The sequence below is a fragment of the Spermophilus citellus genome (genome assembly GCF_964194105.1).
Source record: "Spermophilus citellus genome assembly, chromosome: 3".
Taxonomy (NCBI): domain Eukaryota; kingdom Metazoa; phylum Chordata; class Mammalia; order Rodentia; family Sciuridae; genus Spermophilus; species Spermophilus citellus.
In genome coordinates, this window is record NC_138184.1 from 174,267,394 (window position 1) to 174,285,900 (window position 18,507).

The 18,507-nt window shown below is 37.1% G+C and overlaps 1 protein-coding gene across 10 annotated transcripts in view; it reads right to left on the reverse strand.

Annotated features, from left to right (window-relative positions):
• SRPK2 (SRSF protein kinase 2) overlaps positions 1–18,507 on the reverse strand; it is a gene marked incomplete at its 5' end in the record, with an annotated part of 239,643 nt that overhangs the window by 27,201 nt on the left and 193,935 nt on the right. For all 10 annotated transcript variants that reach the window (XM_081286031.1, XM_081286029.1, XM_081286033.1 and 7 more), the window contains 5 exons: positions 2,293–2,775; positions 3,358–3,604; positions 4,942–4,967; positions 6,170–6,335; positions 17,436–17,542. In XM_081286031.1, coding sequence (XP_081142157.1) covers positions 2,293–2,775; positions 3,358–3,604; positions 4,942–4,967; positions 6,170–6,335; positions 17,436–17,542 — 1,029 coding nt within the window. The remainder of the gene's footprint in view (positions 1–2,292; positions 2,776–3,357; positions 3,605–4,941; positions 4,968–6,169; positions 6,336–17,435; positions 17,543–18,507) is intronic.

The following is an 18,507-nucleotide window of genomic DNA, read 5'->3' on the forward strand; positions in this document are numbered from 1 at the left end:
ACTTAGGTGAGCCAGGCAGCAGGGTCTGTGGAGTGCAGCTCAGGTATGAGTCATATACCCCCCACCCCACTGTTAAACACAGGCTGGGAGAGCAGCACAACCTGATGTCAATCACGAAATGTATGGACGTAGTTCTCTGATAGAGTGCCCAAGTATTCCTTAAATTCAAGCAACGTGCTCTGAGTTAAATAATATCTCCAACTGGATTTTACATTTTGTCTAAATCAGATGTTTCCCTCTCCTCACCCATTCACTCATGCATTCACCACAATTTTGAATTTCCCTCTACTTCTGTTTTTTCATAGGAAGTTTTTCTTTTAAGCCTAAACATATATCTGCCTATTATGAATGTGAATTATAATGTGGTGGACAAAACTGGACCAGGAAACAGGAGGCCTGCATTCAGAATCTACTGGTTACTAGCAAGAGAAACTGTCCTGAGCCTTACAACTCACTTGGGTCTCAAAGACACTGACAACATGGCAATAGCAGTAGCAAGCCTGGCACCTACCAGGTTCGTGACAAGAAGGTACATTCACTAAGAAATATTCTATACATTATTGTCATTATATATCATATATCATTTGTTTACCTGCACTATTTATATACCTAAACCATTTACAGGTAGCATTTGATTCAATGCTAATAACTAAACTAGATGTGGCCACTGATTTCCTTTGATAGAGGAAGAAACTGAGACTCAGGGAGATTTAGAAATCAAAGTTCCATAGCTATTAAGTTTTGAGCTGGGATTTAATCTTGGTTTTTGTTTTGTTTTGTTGCACTAGGGATTGAACCCAGTGGCCTTTTACTACTGAGCTATTCCCCAGAATTTTTTAATTTTTATTTGCTTTACTTATTAGTATCAGGGATTAAAGCCAGGGGCACTTAACCACTGAGCCACATTCCCAGTCCTTTTTACTTTTTATTTTGAGACAGGATCTCACTAAATTGCTTAGAACCTCACTAAGTTGCTGAGGCTGGCCTTGAATTTGTGATCCTCCCTCCTCACCTCCCAAGTCACTAGGATTACAGGCACGTGCCAACATACCCAGCCAGACCGTTTTTATTTGAGGGGTCTCACGAAGTTGGTGAGGCCGGTCTCAAACTTGGGATCCTCCTGTCTCAGCCTGAGTTGCTGGGATTTCAGGTGTGAACTAACACACCCAGCTTAATCTCATATATTTGAAGCCACTGCCCCAAACTGTTGCTTGCACAATAATACAAAGCTACTCTGTAAATTTACTTTCTATATGCATCTGTAAGTTAAAATTGAGCAACAGCAACAATAAAAGCAGAGAAGGTATATTTCCATGGCTGCCTTTTCCTAGAAATGAATCTACATGTGAAGCTTTTGAATACTCCCTGGCCAGGAAAAAGGTGACCAGGAGCTAACCATGTCCCACCAAGTTAAGAAAACACATGCTAGAATGATCAGTTACAGCTGAGTAACAAGGGTGGCTGGCTTTCTCAGAGAATAAGTTGTCAGCCTGCTAGAGTGAAAGGGGCTGCAGAATCTCTGGGGCTGTCTGTAGGGCTGGTTCATCAATAACCTACCATGTGTTAAGCAGTCCTATCAGCAGAGGGAGCAGAGGAGGTTTCTGAGCTTTTCACTGTGAGCCAGAATGGAAACCAAATGAGAGCCCAGTTTTCACTTACTGAAGTCACTCAGCAATATGTCACATGGCATTTGCTCCCAAAATAAGGGTTTGAAATAAGACAGGGCCCTGCATAGACATACCTACAATCTATTTTCATGTTTAAATCATGTCACTTCCTTTAAAATTACAAAATTATAATCTTGGGACTGTTATTGATAGCAGGGTCCTATAATTAGGGACAACTATCAAAATAAGTCAAGATACTTCTTTCTCAACATAGCAAAAGAGCAGGCAGATGTTCTCTCAGATAGAAACAAGCCAAAAAACTAAATATAACACCATCAGATGAAAGAGGTTACAAATTATAAGCTAAATTAATGTGTTGTAGGAACCTATAAGGGTGCTAAACTCCCAAGGTTTTTGCAAATGTTAGGTGTCACTGACTAAATATAGAAAGAATAAGAAAAGCTCAGAAATGGGATTGCATAAGCAGAGAGTAAGAGAAAGCCCAGTGGCACAGAACAAATTTTTAAAGCACATTTCTTGTTCATGAGTATAAAAGCAATAAAACAAAAATGGTTAAAACATGGACATGGCTTTACCACCACCAATCAGCTCCTTTCACAGTGATTGTCAAAGACATGACCCTGGAGCCAGTGAAAGCAGACAATGGATGGGAAAGGACACTTACTTTTTGGCAAATCCCCAGTACTAGAGGCTGAAACTGTCCTGCTTCTGTCATGCGATGGACTGCTTTCCTCTTGCTCAGTAAGTGGAGATCCCTCAGAGAGCACAGAGCCACAGGCCACAGGTTCTAAGGGCCCAGAGAACAATGAAGTGGAAAACTCTGGAAACTGCGACTCCGGAATCTTATGTTGTCCATTTGGCAATTCACCATTGAATTGTTCGTAGGAGCTGCTATATGTGTAATCACTTTCTGCATTGGGCTCATCAAGGTTATATTCCTCAGGATTTGGGCAGTCATCTTCATCATCCTCTTCATCCTCCAGCTGCTGTTCCAGTAAGAATGGACCATTCTCAATGTGGCCATTGGTTTTGGGTGACTCAATCCATGTAGGGTCTATATTCGCAAGCTCCTGTTCAACATCATCTTCATCTTTCTCAATGTTTTCTTTCTCAGTGTCTTCTTTCTCTTCTTGGTCCTCAGCTTCACCTTAAAAAGTTCAGGGGTTAAGAATTAGGTCTTGGTACTCTCTTTGACACAGTGGCATGAGGTACTTATGTCCTTTGACAAGATATACTTCTTAATGTGCTTAATTTATGTACCACACAGTCAACACCTCTTGGCTTTCAGGGTAAACCCTGTAAGCTTTCTAAATCTTATTTTTCATTTAACTTATTTGTTTATTAGTCGAGTCTCCTTAGAGGAAGTTAGCATTGAGGGAAAATAATTTTATAAGTAAAGTTGGATTTCTATTTCTACCCTCTCCCGAACCTTCAGAAAAAGGTCTGTGATGTGTTAGATCGGCAAAAATTTAATCATAAAATAAAAAGAAGGGGCCATTATTAGCATGGATAGAAACATGGTGTTTTCCATTTTTAAAAACTACTCTGCGGTGTTAACTAATGTCTGTCATACATTTTTATTAATGAACTACAGATTAAACAGGTTGCTTCCCGTACTGTCCATTAAGAAGACAGAGAAACTCTTCCTTAGTATCCAAAGCAGCAGCATAAAGCCCACCTCTGTGATGCTCCCAAGACCCCATCAACCCTGACTCCGGGTGCCACTGACCATCGTCTTTCGCAGTCTCTTCCTCGGTTGCCTCCTCTAATCCTGCCGCTTTTAGTTTCACCTCTGGGCAGTACTCATCATCTTGCTCATTGGAAGGTACAGCGGAGGTGATGTTTTCCTCTATTATTTTTCTTTCGGCTTCTCGCTCCAATTCCTCTATCTCCTGAAGGCGTTTTTCTAATAACTCAGCCTGCCTCTTCTGTTTCTTTTTCAGCTTTTTCTTCTTGTTTTTAGATATTTTTCCTATCTACAACATGTTAAGAAAATACCATAGATCAGTCGGCTCCTTTTTAAAGCACCATATAATAGCGCAAGTGCTAGCAGTATGGCAAACACTAACCATTTTTTTCACGTCATATTCAATTAAGTTCACAAACCCAGAGAGAAGCATTATGGTGAAAGAGAAACAGTCTGGCTAATATCAGTGCTGGCTAATATCAGGTCTTACCCTCAGAGCAGTATACCTCCTCATCATTTCAATTCTAAGAGAATTGAATCACTGAAACACTTGGAAGCTCCTCTTGAAAGTTTTATTTGTTGCTGCCTTATACAAAGTTACATCCTTCTCACCTCCTTATTGACAAAAAAGAAATGTATGCCAAAATAGGGAGACAAGGGCTGGGGTTGTGGCTCAGTGGTAGAGCGCTCGCCTAGAATGTGCAAAGCATTCGGTTCGATCCTGGGCTAAATAAATAAATAAATAAATAAATACATAAGTCCGGCCACAACTAAAGAATAAACCTCAAAAAAAAAAAAAAAAAAAAACAGTGCTGGGGAAATAGCTCAGTTGATAGAGTGCTTTTGCCTTGCATGCGCACCATGGAGTGCAGGGGTGGGGAACAGGTAGACAATAGCACTGACTGAGTCTGCCTCACACTGAGTTGTTATCAGCAAACAAAACAACATGAACTTTAAGAAATGAGCCTATGAAGTAAAAGGGTGAAAAATCAAAAACCCTAAGTTTTTGCCTGCTTTCAGCTCTGGCCACCTGACTTGGAAAGCACAGGCATTAAGAACCTCCAATATTTCACAGGATTAGTGAACTCAAGCCAGCAAACCAAGAGAACACTGTGGAAATGACTCAGGCTCCCCAACTGGCCAGGAAGCCAAATTCTCACAGCTCCTCCTTACACTGAAACTTCCTTCTAAAAGGAAGGCTGCTTCATTGAACACAGTGTTTCTGACAGGACCACAAAATGGATAATACTCTCTCGTACTTATACAACTGTCTAAGAAAAAAAAATTAGAATATCAGTGTCGGAAAAATAAGTAACCGAGAAGCCAATGAAAAGTAATATAAACTGATTTTGGAATAATCACACTTCAAACTCTTAAGCATCACCTCACAATTCAGGAGATTCTGCCAACAGTACCTAGGAAGAAGCTCTTACAACAGCTTTGATGACTCTAACTATGCAAAAATCACTTCCACTTAAAGAATTTTACATATTTAAGGATACAGAGCATTTATAAACATGTCTACCTTCTTAGTTAATATATATTAGAACATTTGTTATCATTTGAAAAGCTTAGTGAATAGTTCCTTTTAACATGCTGAATATAAGTATATATTTAAATACTTACGGGTTTTTGCTGTGGAGCCGTACTCACTAAAACAATATAAAACAAAATGGATGTTAGACGAAAACTGACACATACATTTGGGTAATTCAAACTGGCAAAATGAATTAATTACAATCTTCTAATGGCTATCCAACTTCAAAAACTGTTAAAAATCAAGAACTTCTTTATTGTAAGGATCTAAAGAAAATGTATTCAACTCAAATGACTGACCCTTAAAGGGCAGAGTAAAAGCTGTTCATACTAAGTCATTTCTATTATTTATTTAAAATTAAATGACAATCAGTTTCAAAGAGAGTCAATAATCTCAAGCATCCACTATCAGTTTAAGAAAATGAAGAAGAGTTCACAAATCATATAGTCATCAGACCAAATTTGTTTATAGATAATGAACAATTTAGATGAGAAAATGTACATTTTATTTTTGAAATCCACTTGGCAAATCTCATACAAAAAAAAACTGAGCTCAATAGTACAGACTTTTTATTAGTAACTACACAGTAATTTGCGACAATTATTCCAAATCACATTAGACCCTTAACCAGAAGCAAAAACTTGACAGGCTGGTTCCATGATCTAAAGAAACACCCTTAGAGTACATAGTAGAAGGAGTAAGAGCCCCAGAGCCCTAGTCACAGGAGTGTTAGCCCTGTACAACTGCCTGACCACACACCAGGGCACAGATAATGTAAAAAGAGCATGCCAACACTACCATTACTGAATTCTGTGAAATTCGAGGGGGTGGGGGGAAGCCACCTTTATATGCCAACGCTCAAGTCATGTGGTCATCTTTCCTCTATACCCTTAGGTCTTTCATATCTAATTCCAAAGTCTCTAATTAAATTCAGACTGATAGAGGTATGTTAACTGAAGAGAGGGAAGCATTCTAACAAATTAAGCTAGAAAAAAATTCCCATGACTATGTTCCTCCCTACAGAAGTGGGTAACACAAGAAAATGCAGATACAGACAGATGAAGCAACAGTTAAGAATTTAGGTGGTCTTTTAATGGAGGACACAAAGATAAATAATTCAAATATTAAAATAAAATGCAATTGGAAAATCGTCTAAAGAAAATGTTCCAGTTATTTCCAGCAACCAAGCTCTTACAAAAAGTTCCTAATTTGCATATACATATTTGACTCAACTGCCTTCAGTGTACAACTCTGCAAGTTCAAAATGCCCTCGAGTCAACTGAAATGAAGAAAGATCAGCTCAATCAGCTCTCTCACCTGCAGACCCTGAAGGAGGAGGAGCACCTGCTTTCTGCCACTCAGTGGCTTCGGCTGCCATTCTTCTCACATATGCATCATCCACACACATCAAGATGTTTTCCGGCTTTATGTCAGTATGAATAATCTTGCACTTACTGTGTAGATAATCTAACCCTTGAAGAACCTAGTTATAGTAAAATCGAAAGAGGAAAGGAGCTATCAATACTTTTATTATTTAATTTTTATGCATTTGCAAGATAGGTGATGCAATCACACAGCACAAAATTTGACAGACACAAAAGGGCATTTAGTTAACAAAACAAAACAAAACCCTCCCCACCTTTGCCCCCAATCCAGCTCTCCCTTCCATAAGCAACCAATGTGTAACACTGCATAGATAATTTATGCTCGTGGAAGCAAATTTCTATATATACACCTGTAATAACAACTTTACTGAAAAAGAATTCACGTGTATAATTCATCACTTTAAGAGCACAATGTTGTTTAGATGTGCAACCATCACCCCCCCTTCCTAATTTAGAACGTTTTCATCACCCCAGAAACATCCATCATACCATTAGTAGTCACTCCCTATCTCCCTCCACCACCACCAGCCCTGACCAATCACTAATGTGCTTGCTGATTCTGGACATGATATTTAAAATGAATCATACAGAGGGATTTTTCAACTGGCATAATGTTCAAGGCTCACTCTTGTGTAAAGTATATCCATATTTCATTTCCTTTCATTGCCAAATGATATTCTGCTGTGTGGAATACAACATTGTGTTTATCTATTCATTAGATAGACATCTGGATTGTGTCCACATTTTAGGCTATTGAAAATAATACTGCTATGTATATTCATGTACAAGTTTTCGTAGGGACCTAACTTTGTATTTTCTTGACTTAGAGGGAAATGTTGGGACATATGACAAGTATACATTTAGCCATTTGATGAAGTACCCACACTGATTTCTATAGTGCTTATTCCTTTTACATTCTTACCAGCAACATATGAGAGTTCCAATTTCTTCATCCTGACCAACATTAACTATCTTTTTATTGTAGTAACACTAGTGGGTATGAAGTGGTATCTCATTTTAGCTGCTGTTGTTTTGAGACAGGGTCTCACTCTTTCTCAGGCAGGTCTTAACTTCCTGGACTCAAGCAATCCTCATGCGTCACCATGCCAAATAGCTAGGGCTCCAGGAATGTCATCAAACCCAACTTGCATTTTTCTTTTTTTTTTTTTTTAATATTTATTTATTTATTTATCTTTTAGTTTTTTTAGGTGGATACATTAGTTTGTTTTTATGTGGTGCCGAGGATCGAACCCAGTGCCTCATGCATGCTAGGCGAGCGCTCTACCACTGAGCCACCACCCCAGCCCCCAGCTTACATTTTCTGTTTTGATTTTTATATTGCTAGTGGTTAATGATGCACATACATTTTTAATATTTCAGTAAAAGGAAGACATAATTTTTTTTTTCCCGTTTGGTGGTTCTGGGGACTGAACCCAGGCCTTGTGCATGCTGGGCAAGCACTCTACCAACTGAGCTATATCCCCAGCCCTAAGAAGGATATAATTTAACCAAAAAATAGCTCTGATATCTAATAGCACTACAGCCTTAAATTAAAAGAAAACATTAAACCAAAACATACATGCATATCACCTCAAACCAAACAAAACCTTACAGAGTCCCAGCAACCTCAATGCAAGGGCAATGTTTCTCTGCAATTATTTCCACATAAAAAATTAATTTTTAGAATATACTTTTCCATACATTAGAAATACAAATATCACCATTTAAATATTAAGTCATTTGGGCATCTTGTCCACAAGAAACTGGAAATGTAAAACAGATAAGCAAAAGATACACTGCATCATCCAAAACTAGGTAACACACAGTGTGTCTGCCTACCATGAATAGCTGGCTAAATAACCTTCAAGGATGAAACATTACAAAGTGAGAAGGAACCAAATTTTTTGAAAGAAAATCAGTTTATCTGTCTCTTGAACAGGGATTACACAGGTATTAAACCATCTATGATCACTTAAAATAACTTTTCATAGGAAGCATTTTCACATGAATTCACTGAAACGATATCATCTGAACTCTGATCGCAGGCTATGAACTATTTGAGGTGTTTTAAATACAACAGTAAACAGAGTTCCGTAACTTCAAAGCCCTTAACAGTTCTCCTGTCCTCATAGAGCTTACACATTCTTGGTAGTGGCTGGGAGTAATGGGATTAATTAAAAAAAAAAAAAAGATGAATCACGGCACAATACCAAAATACTGACAAGTTGTTAGTACCAGTAAAATGGGGGAATTAAAAAAGCCTAAAGAAATGCTTCTGATTTTTAAATTTAGAATACTTACTGTTTAAAATAATACCTCAATTAAAATGTTTAATTATGTTTAGAATGTCAAAAAACCAAAAGTCAGACAGACATCATTATGTATATACAAAAAGTACAGGGTATACACCTGAAGGGAACATAATCCAATGGATCTATATGTGGTTCACTGACATTTCATGTATCTTCCTTGTGCAAACTGAGTAATAATGTGGAATTTTTAATCCAAACAAGAGAGATTCTGAGAATTACAAGATATTAATGAACAGGCACAAGGAACAAAATTTTGGAAAAATTTTAAACAGCTGATATTTATTTTAACTTAAATTTCAGTTATCAAAAATTAACTCAAGGGGCTGGGGATGTGCCTCAAGCGGTAGCGCGCTCGCCTGGCATACGTGCGGCCCGGGTTCAATCCTCAGCACCACATACAAACAAAGATGTTGTGTCTGCTGAGAACTAAAAAAATAAATAAATAAAATATTTTTAAAAAAATTAACTCAAAGTAGAAATATTTACAAATTTACTTGGAGTTAATATTTTGCTTTCCTAAAATATTTTTTAACCATCTTTCATGAACAAGTTGCCCTTATCTATCCACCTTGGTTTCTTTCCATTTTAAAGATGTTTCACTGTGTGGGAGGCTACACAGGGAAAGACTCTACCACTGGGACAAAATAAGTAAGTTGATTAATAAATGCAGATCATTTAGGAGGTGTAGCAGTGTTAAAATATGACCTGCTCTTAAACTGCTACACATACATTCTTTACCCAGGGCAGGTGGTTAACCTCTGTGAGCTTCCATTTTCATGTCTCAAAAGGGTAAAAACACATGAATCATACACAAACATAGTAAGAATCAGACATAAAAACATAGTCTACAAAACAGGAACTAGGAACAAATGGTAAAACTGAACTAAGTTAGATGACTTGTATTTATACTGACTACATAACCATAATTTCCCAAGTCACTTACTAAACTTCTCTGGTCTCAGCTATTTCGATCTCTAATATATTAAAAGAGCTTTGTTGATTTTTTTTAAAGTAACATTCCATGAATAAAAATTTGATTCCTTAATTTTTTAAAATTCTGAACATTTATCTTTTTCTTAAAAAACCCAATATTTTGTTATAGCTAAGAACAACAATTTAATTTTCAAAAGCAGCATTTTGTTTGTAAACAGTGGTGTTTAAAGTAATAAAGTATCCTAGACCAACATTGATGAGAAATACAACCATTTACACAGAATAACCATGACGGAGGAGAAATAAAAATAATGAATCAAGCTTCATGCCAAAGGATGGATCTCCCCCTGAAAAATCTGATTAAAATTCAAGAACCTTTAGTATTTTTTCCCTGCCCCTTTTTATTTTAAGAGTCAGGATCTCCCTAAGTTGCCTGGCTGATTTAGAACTTGTGAGTCTCCTACCTCAGCCTTCTGAGTACCTGAGATAACAGGTGTGTGTCACTATGCCTAATTTATTAATTTTTCTGTTTTCTTCATTTTTCTAATTAATGTATGTTTTTCTCAATTGCCTAAAAAACATATTTGGCGTATCATCAGCAGGAGGCAGCAGAAAACTGTAGAGATCCCTTTGCTGGAAAAGCCAAGATCAAACCAACCACAAATAGGCCAGGGGAAGGGTCAGTCATCAATCATCCATTGAAAGGAGCCAGATCACATACTTCAAGAGTAGGTGCCAGGTTTCTCCATGTGAAGTAGTGCAGAATCCAAGGCAGGAAAAAAATCCAGTTTCCGATGTCAGAATTAACTAGCTTGTAAGCTCAGAGAAAGTCCCTTCCTGTCCCTAAACTTCAAATTCACCTGTAAAATCTGGAACATGGACAAGGTGGTCTACTAGATTTCTTTCTATACACCAACAGCCATTCTAGATATCATTTGCCACAGGTTTTTTTTTTTTTTTTTTTAAAGAGAGAGAGAGAGAGAGAGAGAGAGAGAGAGAGAGAGAGAGAATTTTTAATATTTATTTTTTAGTTCTCGGCGGACACAACATCTTTGTTGGTATGTGGTGCTGAGGATCGAACCCAGGCCGCACGCATGCCAGGCGAGCGCGCTACCGCTTGAGCCACATCCCCAGCCCATTGCCACAGGTTTTAACAACATAATCTACCCCTCTCCAACATGACTTGCTTGAAACAAGTCCTGTAATCTTGCAGATAAAAGGAGGAACAAGTGTGGAGCCTATGTTAGAAGGCTATCTTCCTGACCCATCAGTGTCCAGAGAATGAAGCGCCCCTCCCTCCAAACTGTAAACTGTGAAGAGTAAAGAATGAGAGCACCTTTCCAAACTGTGTTCCAACTCTGGTAACAATGTGAGAACTTTCTTCCTACCACACCTAAACATAGGACGTTGGGAGATGAGACTGCCTGGCTCCTACCCTGTTGGTAACAAGCTAATGAAGCTCCAAGGGAATCCCAACAGGCAGCCAGATGGGCTGGCAGAGGAGAGGAGGCTGGCCCCAAGCAGGTTAATTTAGATATTAATTACTTGTGGGTGTACAGGAAAACACCAGAGGGCTTTCCACAAGCCCAGAAAATTTCATACTAGCAAAGCTCTTCCTCAATAAGACAGACATAAGGCAAATCCTGCAAAATGGTTGTGAAAACCATCATGTTAACCTGAATGAATAAGTATGGGAAATACTTATTATAATAAGAGAGTACAAGAATGAGACACATGCTCAGACAGAAAAATTCTATGGACACTGTATTTGCTCTGAAATCTCTAAATTGTGAGAATGAATAAGAAAATCCAGCAGCTATACTGCTGAAAGGAAGAAGGAAGATGCTGCTGCTGCACCCAGCACTCAGCCTGCAGGGAGTCCAAAGGAGGCTTACTTCTATTCAAAGGGAGCCACTAACTAAACTGTGAGCTGAGGACCCAGGATTCTGAGAATTGCAAGTTTATGCAGAATCACAAGGACTACACCACACCAAACAAATCTAATACTGAAATGTCTGATAATTTAAAATCAAGCTTCTGTACTAAAATTGAACAATACTAGTTTAATCACAATGAATTTACTGATAACTGGGACAAGGGAAATAATTTAAATGGTAAATGAATGAAAAGTATATTAAAAAAAATTAGATAGTGATAAGAAAAAAGAAAAAAACAATCTGCCACAGGGTCTGCCACAAAGAGTGAGACTGAGAAAACACATACTTCACACTATCCCACAGTTTAATGCATGGATCAAGTATCCAATCCACCAGGGTAACTGTGGAATGCTGGGGAAGATTTTGTCCTCTCTGTGCAGCATCTTCTGTGGAACATAGAGCATAAATAACACCACTATTCTCACTGGTGTATAGCTGGCATACTATAAATAAAGCATATAAAGCAAAGATGCCTTAAGGAACATGAAAACTGAGCACAGGATTATGATCATAGATTACTAATAATTTAAAATTCCAGGGCTATAAACTGTAACTGCTTGTTGTTACAACATTACAATAAAGTCACCAAAACCACAGTCTCGCCCTTTATAGAAGGGCACACCACATTTAACTAATGGCAAGTAGTCACCTTCTTAAAGGATTTCTATAAAAAGCACTGAGTTAAACTATAAAACTCTGAAAAGTAAAAGGCCAACTTCATTTGAATTACATAAGAAAGTCAAAACCATTTTTAATGGGACCAAAGGATTTTAAAGAAATTGTCACCTAAGGTACATCTTTTAATGTACCAGAAACAAGTTCCTTTAATGCCAAACAAGTTCCTTTCTATTCAGTTTAAAAATGGGGAAAAGGGGAGGATGGGAATAGGATAGACAGTATAATGAATCAGATATAACTTTCCTATGTTTGTATGGGAATACACAACCAGTGTAACTCCACATCTTGTACAACCACAAAAATGAGAAGTCATACTCCATGTACGTATAATGTCAGAATACATTACACTGTCATATAGAACTAAAAAAAAAAAAAACCAAATAAATTTAAAAGGGTGGGTAGACATAGTAGATTGATTTAATAAATTGATTTAACATGAAAAAAAAATGAAAGACTGGAGGCAAACAGCACAAGATTCCATCATGCTTGAGGCCATAGAATCATCAATTGAGAAGACCGGGGATGGGGATGCACAGTGTGTCCCCCACATCCATACCCACAATTCATCAGGATAGTGCTTTTTTTGTATCAGCACAGGGACACCGTGGCTAAAGAGGGACAGCTAAGAACTGATCAAAGGATTGACTATAAAACACAGGAAATCCTAAAAGAACAGTTGAATCAATTTTGTCCTTACTTTTAGAAAGTAAACAAATGAGCCCTTTAAATCATAGAAAGGTCAACCACTAAAAAAAGGAGGGGGGTATATATTTCTTCCATCATTTAGGTGAAACAACCTACCCACAATACTTCTGGATACTCCAATGTATGAAAAAAGATAACAAGAGATGTGTGACTCACAATATACAATCCTTCATTTCAAGGCAACCACAGAGGAGCTGGGGAGACACAATGACTAGTTTGTACTGCTCACTGTGGTGGATACTTCATAAATAGTCTTTTATTATTAATCTCCACATTAAAGCTACAACCTGTTCATTATTATCCAAAGTTTAAAAATGATGAACTAGACTCATATAGGATAAATAACTTGGTCAGGGTCACAAAATAGGAATATCAAAGCTAGAATTTGAAATCAAATCTTGTTGCTACAGCATTTACACCTTGTATTTTACCCTACCCAAATGATTCTCAATGAGAGGGAATTTAGCTCCCCAGGGAAGATTTGACAAAATTCAGAGGTATATAGGGTATAGACATCAAGGACGCTGCTATATACCCTGCAATGTACAGGAAAGGCCTACCCAGCTAAGAATTATACAGTCCAAAATGTCAATAGTGCCAGGATTGAGAAGACTTGGAAATAAGGTAAAAGACTCAGTGTGGGCTGTAGGTGTCCCAGGGAGGGAAGAAATAACACTGTTACCTGGGGTGGTAAGAGGCGTTTGTCACAGAGGATTTTGGTTAAGCCTTAGGAATGTGTGTAGAAAACAAAAAGGATGGTACTTTAAGCAGCTTAGAACAAGAGAAATAAAAATACAGAGATAATAAATAGCAACATGTGCCCAGTGTGGGGGCTCATGCCTGAATCCCAGCAGCTTGAGAGGCTGAGGTGAGGCAGGAAGATCCCGAATTCAAAGCTAGCCTCCGCAAATTAGCGAGGGCCTAAGCAAGTGAGACCCTACAAAATAGGGCTGGGGATGTAGATCAGTGGTTGAGTGCCCCGAGTTCAATCCCCAGTAAAAAAAAAAAAAAAAAAAGCAAGATATATTAAGGGGTCAAGATGATCATCATTAAGTACTTTTCATAAACTAACTACAAAATGAAACAAGCAAAAACTTATGAATAAAAATTCTGTTGGGACATCTTTGAATATTCATAAGCTCCAGGAAGGAAAGTGTGTACCTGAAAGATATAAATTACTGTTTGTGAGAGAAAATATGAGATGACACCAGATGGCAGAGAACCTTTAAACAGGTTCTCTGGAAAAAATGGTTCAACTTCTATTCAACACAGGCCTGGTAAAATTCCAAACATATAATATACTGCTTGGCAAAAAATGGTGAACACTTGAGCTCTGGTGCCGGACTCTCTGGGTTTCCATTTCTGCTACCTGCTACTTTTTAAATAACATCCCAACTAGGGACAAATTACTTTGCCTTTCTATACTTGTTTACTCGTCCATAAAATCAGGAAAATAACACATATTTTGAGCACTATTGTGAGGATTTAGTAAATTAAATCACATCAAGTACTCACAACTATGCCTAGCACATACTAAGAAATGAATAAATATTTGCTAATATTAATAGTAGAGTCTCTTTACATCTTCACAATAATCTAAGGAAGAAGGTATCATTATTTCTGAATTATTCCCACTTTATTCATCAAATTTCAGCTTGAGGAGCATTGTGGACAAAGTTCTTTGGCTCAAGTGAGATATATCTGACTCCAAATCCAAGCTATTAATCACTATATACTGCTTCATAAGTTTGAACAAACTTTAGGCAATGAAGCCACGAAAGGTTTACAATTGGGGAATATACACTATTAAAGCAAGGCTTGTTTTTCAGAAGGTCCTGGCAATGGAAAGGAAAACAATCTAGAACAAGATGGGCTGTATGCTGGGAGAGCAGAGGCCTACAAAAGGTATTGGCAGGAGGTGATAAATTTTCACTGATGATGATGGCACTGAAAATACAAAGAACATCAAAAGTAAAAGGCATGAGCACAGCAGAGTTCAATGGCTGTGTACCTGGTGATGCAATGCCAATTGACAGAGCAACAAGGGTGACTGAAAGATAGTCAGAAACACCTGACTTCTAAGGTAAAAAAGGTTAATAGTGAAAGAATATTAAGAAATTGCCCTAACTTGCCTTTTTCTGAGAAATTAAAAAAAAAAAAAAAACTCTTGAGGTTCATCAATAAAGGATCTTTCTACTACTACCAGGAGTCAGAAATACTGAAAACAGAAGCTGAATTGGGGTAACGAAGGGAAACACAGATATTCAGAGTACTAACAAAGAGATGTAACAATTTATTACACTGAAAATTCTAAGTAAGCTTTAAGAAAAAAAAATCCAGATTCCATAATATTTTTCTTAAATAAAGATGGGTTCACACACACCCCAAAACAGATGAATTCCATTAATAAGGCATATAAAACAAAGTGAAATCTATGTGACAAAATCAAAATTTTTCTGGATCAATGACAAACACCACAATAGCTCTTCCTCAGTTGCTACAAAGATAAGGACATGTGAGATTGGTGAGGATAACAGTCATTAAATCAACTGTTTATACAGCAATTATACACAAAAGTTCCATGAAACTCACAGAACTTCATCTATAGACTTACAGACTTCTTCACTTGCTAAGAATGACCAGGTTTGCTTTCCCATTCTGGTATATAAAATGAACACGAATGATTCACCTGCAGATTCCCCTTCCTACACTGCCAAGCCTGCTGGAGGTGATGGGATCAACCACTATGGTAGTATCAAACATTTTTGAAAGTATAGGGTTCTGGGAGATGATGGAACCTGTGTGATATGTATGCAGAAAGCCATTTCTGGAATTATTTATTGTTTATTAGAATATGTAAATCCTTTAACCTTTAATGATTTAATCAGAAATAATTTAAAAAGTCTTACCAAGATTTAATGTAAATTTTTAATAAAAGAATTGCCACTAAAAGTTATGAATGCCTGAGTGTCATTTAGGGATAGAATGACTCTAATTAACATTAATTTCACTCTCACTGTACAGCCTCCTCCACATTATTCATTCATTTGAGATATTAGCCTATGTTAAATGAATGAAATGATACTACCTGGAATCTAAAAGGGAATAGATATATTATTTAATAAAAGTCACAAAATTTACAAAGCCATGCATATACCCCTAGCATATTATGTAGAAGTATCTTAGCCCAACTGAGACAAGCTAATGCAAAAAACCTTTCCCTCTCCAACCCCTCCTCCTCTCAAATAACACCTGTAATGCTAGAAAATAACTTGCCAATCTTCAGCACAAAAGTTAAAGATAAGTGGGGAGATAAATACAGAGGCAGGGTAAACAAAATGTTTCACACAATTCAAGAGCAAACTCTAGGATGTTTTTAACATACAAATTTAAGCTTCAAAATTTTTATACAATAGGCTTAGAAACCTACTCATGAGCCTAAATGCAAACATGAACTATCTAAGGAAGGTTCTGTTTTAGGTACCCATCTCTTGAATTCACAAAACTTTCTGAATAATTATGACTCTTTTCCTATTTAGGAATTTGGGACTGAGGCAAGTATTTTATGTCTGGAACCCATGGGTAGGCCTAGCTCAAGCTCTGGGCCTGGTGATAGACACATAGCCCCCTTCTCAAGTAAACAAGCATCTCCTTGACATATTACTCTGCAGAATCATTCACGGTAAATTTCCATTACATCATAACAGCTAATCCAGGATAAGTCTCATCTGCAATTTTCCTAATTTATAAGGTATGGTCAATGAATAGAAAGCAGACTTATACATTCTATGCAAAAAAGTGAATCAGGTAAACACTGCTAATTAGGACATCTGATTATTACACACTTTCATTATGCTGTATTTCCTATATGACTTAAACCCAGTTGGATTAAAGTATCTCAATACAACTGAAATAAGTTAATGCAAAGCCTTTCTCCAGGCCCTCTTCTCATGACCCACATATTCTTTTCCCTAACTTTTTGAACTCCTGTTGAGGTACAATTAACAATGAAAATTGAATACATTTGCTGTGTAATACATGTTTTCACACATGTATATATTGTGTTATAAATAATTATACATGAGTTAATAAACTTATTTATCCATTATTCTCAGTTATCTTTCTGTGTGGAGAAAATACTTAGCATAAATTCTTTACATAAATTTCATGTATACAATACAGTATTGCTAATTACAGTCACCACTATAAATCAGATCCCCAAAACTTATTCCCCTTATAACTCTGAGTCTGAAAACTACTCAAGTTAATTTTTGATTTTTCACTCCATCCAAGGATAGTTAGAAATAGTACATGAACCCAATAAATTACTTGTTCTAAATTATTTTGAAAGGACTTAAATGGAATGTTTTGAGTAAGTATACTGCATACAATAATCTCTGATTATATTGTATCACTTACCTCAAAAGAGGACTGATATATAAGAAATGTGTGCCCAATATTTTTATACTGCTTTCTTTATAACACAGCATGAAATATCATTAAATAAATATAAAACTGATTTCACAAGTGTTTTCAAAATGTTATTCATTCATTCACTCTTTCAAAACAAAAATCTGTGTGGAACAGATAAACAAGTGGGGATTAGAGATGGAGGCATCCTCAGAGGCCTCACCTGTCGAATGATACTCTTCACACAACGCACTGGGAGGCCTTGATAGTTGGACTTGATGATCCACTTGAGGAGGTGGTGACCAAGCACTTCAAAGACCATGCAGACATCTGGGACATGGTTAAGGATTGTTTGTGGATGCATTTCCTGGAATATGGCAATTAGTGAAAAGCAAAAGCAGAAGCAACAGCATTCTGTCATTTACAACACAGTTATTTGCTCATAAAACACAATAATAGTATCTGTAATACCAAAAGTGGTCAGTTGAGGTTTCTTACCTAAATAAAGACAAATGGTAATATTTATTATGTGCCATACATTATTCAATATGTACTTTACACCACCTCAGGAAATATATAATTGTCCCCACTGTGGAAATGAAGATATGTGTCTCAGTACAAAGGTGGCCAAAGCAGATTCTAGCCCAACCTTCACGGTACTCTCCTGTCCCCACACTATTCTCTCAGCACGTACAGAGGAAGAAGAAAATGGGTCAGACTGAAACCTCACAAGAACTGATGTGGAAAAAACAGAATTGCAGGGCCCTAAGAGTCCTAATTGCCTGCCTAAACCTCTAATGAAGGAGGCCACAAATAATACATTATCAAATAGAAATTTACTAAACACCAGGTGCAGTGCACATGCCTGTAATACCAGAGCTTGGGAGGCTGAGGCAGGAGGATGAAAAGTTCAAAGCCAGCCTTAGCAACATAGCGAGACCCTGGCTCAAAATAAAATACTAAAAAAGGGACTGGGATGTGGTTCAGTGGTTAAGTGCCCCTGGGTTTAATCACTAGTATTTAAAAACAAAGAGAGAGAGAGAGAGAGAGCTATTTAATATTTTTCTTCAAAAATATCTTTCATTGCATAACCAGATCCATTTAAAAACTATAGGTAGCTGTTAAGAATGTATGATTACAATTTAAGATAGAGTATTAGGACCATTCTGCAATAATGAAAACTCAGAAATCAGAAGCCCTTCAAATTTTTTAAAAACCACTTAACAGAGATAGGACTGACATATAAAAAGTTGTATATATTTAATATGCACATCTTAATGTGATTACACATCAGT